Source organism: Gallinula chloropus (assembly GCF_964237585.1).
Source record: "Gallinula chloropus genome assembly, chromosome: 2".
NCBI classification, from domain to species: Eukaryota; Metazoa; Chordata; class Aves; order Gruiformes; family Rallidae; genus Gallinula; species Gallinula chloropus.
Genome location: NC_140086.1, coordinates 129,478,878 through 129,487,797, shown reverse-complemented (window position 1 = coordinate 129,487,797; position 8,920 = coordinate 129,478,878). Strand labels below are relative to the sequence as shown.

General features: G+C 40.8%; 1 protein-coding gene across 4 annotated transcripts in view; it reads right to left on the bottom strand.

Moving 5' to 3' along the window:
- Window positions 1–3,357: 3,357 nt before the first annotated feature.
- IGF2BP3 (insulin like growth factor 2 mRNA binding protein 3) overlaps window positions 3,358–8,920 on the bottom strand; it is a gene marked incomplete at both ends in the record, with an annotated part of 113,533 nt that continues 107,970 nt past the window's right edge. For all 4 annotated transcript variants that reach the window (XM_084279702.1, XM_084279703.1, XM_084279704.1 and 1 more), the window contains 3 exons: window positions 3,358–3,459; window positions 4,380–4,493; window positions 5,835–5,966. In XM_084279702.1, the coding sequence (XP_084135828.1) occupies window positions 3,358–3,459; window positions 4,380–4,493; window positions 5,835–5,966 (348 nt within the window). The remainder of the gene's footprint in view (window positions 3,460–4,379; window positions 4,494–5,834; window positions 5,967–8,920) is intronic.

Sequence of the window (8,920 nt, the reverse complement as noted above, 5' to 3'; positions counted from 1 at the left end):
AATTCTATGTAGTGTCTGCTACAGGCATCGTTTCTTCAGTTCCCTCTCTGCTGGCTGGTCCCAGTAAGTGAGCTGTGAACACAAGTGGGAGGGTGGCAAGAGTTTGGAAAATGCATTTGGTTTTCCACTCCACGAGGTACAGAATTCTATTATTCATGATGCTCCCCTCCTTGCTCCAAAGCATTCAGTAAAGTTTCATTTCCATTCCAAATAACACTAACAAGGATCTAAATGGAGAGACAATGCCCCCTTGCTGGCAAGCAGTGTGAGAATGGTGGCAGTAGGACTGAGGTAGAGGTTGCCATCTCATTCACTACTGCCTACCCCAGCTGCTAGGGCTATGTTCAGTACATAGCTCCATCAGTCTGAGAGCTCCTAAGCAGAGATTGGGTACAAAGTGGCCCAAACACTCCAAAATCTGCAATTCAGATCTCACTTCAAACCTGTTAAGAGATCCTGCCATGTTTGCTGTGGGTCAGGACTCTCAAGTATGCGTCCCCTCCACAGCAGATCAGCCCAAGTGATCTGCCTAAGACTTAAGCAGTGAACTGTGGGTTGTACTACAGACAGTATAGCCCCGTTACAGAAGAGGAAGAAGATTAATTATAAGCCACAGAAGTCACTTCTTGTCTTGGGACATGCAAACATTGCAACCTGGCTGCTGGATGCCCTGGAAGCTTTGCAATACCTGTGGGTGACTTCATCCCTTTGCAGTCGTTGTCATGGATAGAAAAGCAACGTGACCGAAGCACCACAGGTACTTTGAGCAGTCTGTTCCCGCATCTTGTTCATATAAAAAAAGACCACACGACTGTATCTGATGATAGGAGTTAAACTCTTTATTCCATTCAGAGGCATCTGGCAAGTGGAGCTGCATTGGGGGGCACATTACAGATGAAAAATGATCCATACTTTGTGGATATTGAAATCATTTACAGTATTTACTTTCTAGCTATTCCCAAATACTCCAAATTACCAAGTCTCAATTGAAAAGAAAAACATGATTTACCATACTAAGTCTAGAAATTTAAGAGATGACAGTATTTAAATCAGCAGATGTAAATGCAGCGCCTATTCGCAAAGTAATTTTTATGGAAAACAATGAAGTCAAATCCTTCTCAAATGTTAAGAAAGGAACATCAGACCGACTTAAGCCTCAACAAAAATTAAAATGCTATGACTTTTCATACTTCAGTAATTTTAAATTCATTGTAAGAAAAAAAAAATTATCCTAAAGGCTAGATGAAGGTCACTGTCAAAAAAGGAAAAGAAACTCATTTTTCTTTGCTAAAACTACAACATAAGTTTGTGGTCTTTAAACCAATTAGTAAAGAAGAGATGCAGGAAAAACACTTCAGACCATTTTCAAAATTATCTAATCTGTACAACAATGATCTTTGGGAAAATTATCTAGTCTATGTAGTAATGCCTCTATTTCAACATGAACCTAAGAGGTAGATAACAAAATGATGAAACAAATGTTTTTGCTCGTTGTGCCCCTCAAATCAGTGCAGCATGGTGATTCTGATCATCTCATGCACAAAAAACATCACAAAAAAAGGTTCAGAGGTAATAGCATGGCTCTGTCGACCACACACACAGGCGCGCACGCGCTCACACACACACACAGCAGTCTTTATGCACCATGTGTTGCCACATTTTTTTTTTTTTTTAAATCTTAAACTGAGGTAGACTGAAGTTTATTGTAGAAACTTGAATGTGTCACTATTACCACAATCATCATTCAAATTACATTCGGAAATTAAGCAATTTGGTAACCTTCCTGTTATCCCTGCCTTTCGACAATTTGTTTGTGTTTCTCCTCTAATGGTTGGTTGCAGAACGTGCATAAATCCTGCTGCATCTATTATAAGCCAGGCTAGAGAGGTTGTTGGTTTGTTTATTTGTTTTTTTTCTTGTAATTTTTTTTTTTTTTAAACCTTCAAAGTGGCTTAGTGTGGCCCATAACAGCGGCTGGATATGTAAACTTAGCCTTTCATTATCTTTCAATGTGATCAAACACTGTTTGACCTTCCCCCATCGTGGTAACTGAAAGCAGTATGATGCGATCCGTAGACAGCGGAGACCCTCCCGGCCTCAAATACGCTCTAGCAGATCAAGTGTTCTATCAAACTGAAGATGAAGCTTGCTCTTTGAACAAAATGGCAAAGTCCAAATGGGCTGCAAATGGTTAAATGTAGCATTATTAGGTAGTGATGGTCAAAGGCACAAAGGGTTCATGCATTCAATCAAGTAGCACAAAAAAAAAAATTCAGCCTCTTGCAGCCTTCTAAATTTTTCCCCCAACCCCAGCCTCTTGCCATCACTTCCTTGTCCTGTTCCCAAAAAAGTACCGTCACAAACTTTTTCATCCCATCTTAAAAGAAAACTAAACGGCATTGCTGCTATCAGAATGTTGGCATCATTCACTATCTTTTGAACATTCACTGAATTTTTTTTTAAACAAATGATGGTGTTGAAGCCCTCAGAAAATCTGAGGCCGCGTTTTTTTTACCCACCTTACTCCCATCAGCCAGCAGCTAGAAGTGCTCTACTATATTTTTTCCCCGGTAAGTCTGTAGTACTCCTGGCTGGTGGCTGATCAAATTTTAATTTTTTTTAAAAAAATAAAATGCTCAAGAACTATTAGCTTTATAAAGTATACAAAATACCAAAAAAAAAAAAGCAAAAAAGGAACAATTTCTCATTGAGGTACTAAATGCCTGAGGTAGTTTAGTAAAATGCATATTTATCTTTTTATGCCCTGGCCAACACCATTCAACACTTCCCTTAGGTTATTCATGGCAGTGTTATGTAAAAATGCAACCAAATTCTTTTTAAAAAATGCCACTTGTTTCAACATTGGGACTAACACTTAAACTCTTGTCAATACCCTTGCTCTTACCCTAGCCCACCCGCAAATCCCACCCTCCAAATGTGTTTCTTCTTTTACAACTGGACCTATGAGAGCAATGCCTTTTCTTTTGTTGGTTTTTTCTTTCCTTTTTTTTTTTAAACCAGTGAACTCAGAAGAGAAAGCTTCATTAAACCAAGTTCTAAAATTGTTGGGGAATAATAAGAACAATAAAAAAGACTAACGAGTTTATGTTAAATTGTGAGAATAGAACAAAAGGGAAGTGAAGGGGTCCTTATTTTAAAGCTGGGTTTCAAAAGTTTGAGAGAGCCTAAAGAATACATTCTCAGAGACAGCGTTCAACGGTTGCCTGGTCCTCGAACAGGTGATTGGCTTGGTGGATCTTCTGCATATAACTTCAACAGGTGCTCGCCACCCGTCGCTCTGTCGCACAGTCTGTCTTTGGTCTGGCATCTGTCTCTGATGGGCCGTTTCCTAAACCTTTATTTCCGTCTTGGCTGAGGCTGTCCGCTTTGCAATGTTTTTTGCTGTTGCTGCTGCCTTCTTACCTGAGCCAGTATTTCCTGAATTTTTCTCTGAGCAAGCTGAAGGACAAGGAGAAACAACCCATGATGATGACATGCTGCAGCGACCGCTGTTTACAAGCAACTACAGGTGCTACCAGGCTTTTAAAAAAAATAAATCTGAAATAATTAAGTTCCTTGCCCTGACAAGATCACTCATCAGTTAGAATGCACAGGGGTTACTCATGATGTGCAGCTTAATTTTTAATTTTAGTTCTTTTTCCATCTACTGCAACTACCTCTGTGGTTGGTTTTCACACCTGCAACATAGAGAGCATGAGCACAGGAAGATGACTACCAACACTAAGATTAAGGAAGCTACTGGCTACTTTCATTTCACTCCTCCCAAGGTACTAATGTTTTAGAAGAACCGCTGTTATAATAGTGTGGACAATTTTATTTTTCCTTTAACACACCAGGAATCCAGGTCAGACTTACAGGACTCACCAACCTTCCCATCTCCTTTCAGAACTACAAGTCACCTGTAGCAAAGTGTCAAAAGGAATTGGCCTGACCTAGAGTTGAGGGAGGGAATCTTGTGATCCTTTTCTTTATGATATTAAAACAGATTGGGTGATGTGGGCATATTGCACAGGTGCAGTTCTTGCCAGCTCCTGTGAGATGGCTTGTATCCCCCATCCGAGTTGCAGTCTGACCACAGCTCTGGTTTTCTGTCACTCTGAACATTTTAGCAGTACCAGAGCCTACAGAGATCAGCAGGAGGCTTTAAGAAGATGGTTTTATCTGTAAAAGGGCAATATTGTTACAGTTCTCTTGAAGGTAGGAGGAAAGTTTATTGCAGCAAGACAATTAGAGGAGCCTGGCAAGAAGTGCTTTGTGTCCCGAGTGAAAGTCTTCCACCCCCTGACTCTGCACATGGATGTGAGACACAGACCATGGAAACATCAAGGTAAGACAAAAATTCATTCCAGCCCTCCTACCTGGCATGCATAGAAGTGACCAGTTATTTTCACAACCACCTGATCATTTTCATCAGGTGTCTGATCACGAGGGACTACAACTTCTGCACTTGTCAAGTTTTGAAGCTCATTTACCTAAAAATAGATAGCAGAAGTCAGAAAAATCTTAAACAAACAAATATCCCACAGCCACCAAGCCTCAAAGATACTGCTGACCACAGAAATATCATCCTCTAGGTTCTCTTTAAAAGAGGAACCCATGAACAGAAAGCATCTTGGTGCAGCAGAGCACACTTTGCAAGATGAGCCTCTTGTGTCTCTAACATAAATTAGCACCAAGTTTTCTAGGTTTGTAGAAGTGTTTTAAAGACTAAATACAACACACAGAAGGTGTTAAATACACGACTTAAAAAAGCAAATAGATGCCAGAGTGTTTACAGTTGAGTTTACAAGTTTAAGGTCAGAACACTCATACAATGTATAATGTAGGGAAGGGGAAAAGTGGAAGTATTTATACATTTTTTCCTTGAAAAACCACCACAAGATGGAGAACTCAAACAGAACAATGAGAAGTGTACACATTCTTTCCAGTAGTTTGTCCGCTGCCGTAGCATTACATAGAGGTAACGTTGTCCTGCCTACACTCCTTTTATTTTAGAAATTGATAATGTTATTTAACCAAAAAAGTTTTAGATTAAGAACTTTTTAGAGATGTTTGTCTTTAAACCTCTTACTGCTATATTGAGAAGCCACATTGCCTCCTGACACTTAACTTCAAGACCCCACTGCACTCAAGGATGGAGACCCAAGACTGAACTGTTTCTTTGCAATTATCGGCTAGTTGCTGCCTTACAGCCCTATGAAAATTAACTAGAGTACCAGAAACCTTTTCAGGATTAAAAATATCTTGGTTATGTTATTTTATACAACAAATAGAACTTAAGAAATGCAATCAATTAAGTTGAAACAAAAATACTTGTACTTTTTGGTAATACTGATGTCTGAACATGTCTTAATTTCCTACCAACTACTTAGAAGTTAGGCTTTCACTTAGCTTGGGACAGAAATGTCACCTTTGGACATGTTAGATTTTATTTTAATTAAATTCTATTAGTGAAATCTGGCATAAAGTCTTGAGTGGGAACTCATTCTAAACCAAATAACTACATTCCTATTCATAAAAGCCCTGCAGAGCCGATTTGGACTATCGATTTTTCTTAGGCTATTTTTAATATATATATATCTGTCTGTGTGTTTGGGTTGTTATTTTTTTTTTAAGGTGACATAAATCATTCTATGATATTGGCTCCTTTTGACTCAACACTAGAACAAAGGCAGGCTTAGCAGCTAAGAAAACAGCATGTGATTTAATGTAACTTCAAAGGATTTGCTATTGGTTAGCTAAACATTTAAGCCTTACACAGGCACTAAGAAACATAACTGAACAACACTACAATACTTGTTTCAGCTACTTACTGTTTTGCCTCCTTTACCAATAACTCTACCAGCAGCATAGGATGGCACTTTTATATGAGCCTCAAGTTTCACTTCTTCTTTAGGTCCAAAGAAATTTTCTTCTTTAAGTTTTCCATAGATTCTCCCTTGAGCCTGCAAAAATGGTTTCAGTTAGAGAACGTGCTCATTGGAATCTAGTTCACTTCCATGGAAAGGAGACTTCTCAGCACCCAACCCTCACTGAGCATTTTCCATAAGAAATCCTGTAACTATTTTTCTAGAAGCAGCCTTTGTACTAAACTCGAAAGCACTGCTGCTGTCCAACTTGAAGTGACAAACCATAGAATCATGAAGGAATTGAGCAGAGATCATTATTATTATTCTGCTCTTCAGGAGAAATGTTGCTTTTAAAAGACACTATTGCGTCTCTGTAGAGGTAAAGAGTGGTGGAGAGAACTGTCTGTCTGAAGGATTTTATTATACCCAGCAGCACAGAAGGCAATTAATTGGCTCAGAAACACATTCTTTTAAGGATGCTAGACTAAAAAAAAAAAGCCACACACCCCACCAAACAAGTCATGGGATAAAGACTCCAATTAGACCAAACAATTTACTTTTATAAACCATTACAGCATTTTGTTAAAAAAATAAATCAATCTGAGCTCACTCAATTCTCTAAAGTGAAAAAAAAAATCTAACTGCCTAGACCAAACAGCACCATGGGAACAGTGTTACTGTGACCCACACACAGTTCCCTTTTCTGGGGAGCATGCAAGTGCCAGGTAGCAAGAAGAATGTCTACTGAGACTAAGCTCATGAATTTAGCTAACACTTAAACACATTTACTTCCTTACTCCCCCCTCATCGGTGAATCCTTGAGAAACAGCAACTAGATCTGCTACTCTGCATCTCCCAGAGGCAAAAGAACATTTCTGTTGAAGAGATGCTCTGTAAAGGCCATAAACCTGGGACCACAAAGCCTTTCCAGTTCAGATTCTTTATCACCTTCTTTAAATCATGCTCAGCAATGTTGTCACTGCACACATGCTAAATCCAACCATTTTACAGGTCACTGCTGCAATGGACTATGGGAAGTCCCAAAAGATTGTATCTTAAATAGTGGTGCCTTATTTTATCTTATTTCTAGTTCATGTCCTGAAAGCTTACTCAAGTTCATGCTGCTCTAGAATGGGGAAGGTGAAAGACATTTATTTTGTGCAAAGAACATGGAAAAGAATACCTTGAGCATGTGGCTTTTACCTAGATAGGATACTACAGGTCATGGAACCCCACCACAGAGGACAAAAGCTATTATCTTTCCAGTGGGAAAAGAGACTACACCCTAGAACCTGAGATTCCTGCTCCAGAAAAACACTTGAAAAGGATTTGCTAAGAGCAGAAAAAATGCTACTGCCAGCCATCATCTCAAGGTTTTGAAACTGTTTCCCACATTTGTTGAGACAGACAGTAGCCTGGACAGCCCTCCTCCTTTCAACAGCAACACCGTTCACGGGCATAACACCTTGTAACCTGTACAGGCTGCAGGGCTCAGTGGGAGAAGTACCACAGGAAAGCAGCATGCACTGCTGCTCAGCTATAAAGCTAGGTAGGTGTTGACATTTAAGATGCCATTTAAGAGACAGTATTTCCAACACCCCAAGTCTTTCAGCTCTTGAAAGCCTTTAAGGAAAGGAAACAACTTAACTGGGCTGCAGCTCCTTCACAGTAAAACAGTGGCTGAACTAAGTTGTCTACACTAGTTCCCACTTTGTTTGCACGTGTCCCAGATCCAAATGCAACATGATCATCTCTGGATGCTGGTGTCACGGGTATGCCTAAACTCTAGGGAGCACTGCAGCAGAGGCTGTAAACAGTGGTATATTCTCTTCCCATTGCCTTGCTAATAAATAGCCCTGCATACCCACAACACCCTCAGGCTACCGCTGCTGAAGAAGAAAGGGGTGCAGCCACTGCAGCTACCATGGACATGAATCACAGACAACAGAACACAATATAGCAGGGAAAGGATGCCAAACTCAGGCTCTGGGAAGACACTGCCTCTCTGCGAGCTCATTTGAGCAGCAGCTCTTCCCCCTTCAAGTTGTTGTGCACCCAGCTTACATCCTCAGTGCCTAACAAGTAATAGCTTATGCTCAAAGGTAGAGAAGATCCTTCTTAAACAGAGCTGAAGGACAGCACTACTGAAGGTTGGCCCTGACCCCTACAGGGCATGCTTCAGGTTAACAGTGGTGATAAATGAAAGGACTGAACTCTGCCCATCCCAGTCAAGAGGGCATTGCTCAGAGCAGTAAAGGAGTGAAGCTGAAGGATGCCCCAGGGAATAACCGCTCTCCTTCACAAGACCAGCATACTCAGGAACATTGGCTGTGCTAGTACGTTGATCCCTTTTTGTAAGCAGAAGCCCAAGTGTAGAGAAGTGACTGACTGATGTGGTTTCAGCCAAGGCATAGGGTGCAGAAAAAAGGACACTTTCCTCCTTGCATGATCCAGGTGAGGGAGAAGAGCTGTCAAAAGGATTCCATGGGACTTCTGAGCCCATCTTGGGGAGGAAGCCTGAGGACAAGCCTTTGCCTACATGAAAAGTCAGGATAAAGGGCATCCCAAATCTACTTCAACCTGCTGCTGCTTGACTGTAAGTTCACTGATTCCTGATGGAAAGAAAAGGTAGCCAGCATTTGACCTGGTGCTCATCCCAGATGACAAGAGCATCCCATGTGTGGAACGTACCATAGGCCAAGCTCACATGCACATAAAAGACCTCAAGGAAGCAGAGCTTCTAACTTATCCTTTGCCTTCAATAACTTCTCAAATGTATATGGGAACTGAGCAATAATCCCAAATGCATCTAGTTAGCTGTTACCACTGCAAAATACCTGCCCTGGTACTTCTCCAAAATTCCTAAGGGCAGTAATGAAACTGATTCTAGAGATGCCTGAAGTTTGTGCACCTCCTTCCTTGCAAGATGCCCTGAAGCAAAAATGCAAAGACAAAAATGAGAACAGGCAAGAGAACGATGCCAGGGGGTGAACTCTCAAGTGACTTTCTACCTGCTCTGCACCTCATCTGTGCTGAGGCCAGATTGCTGC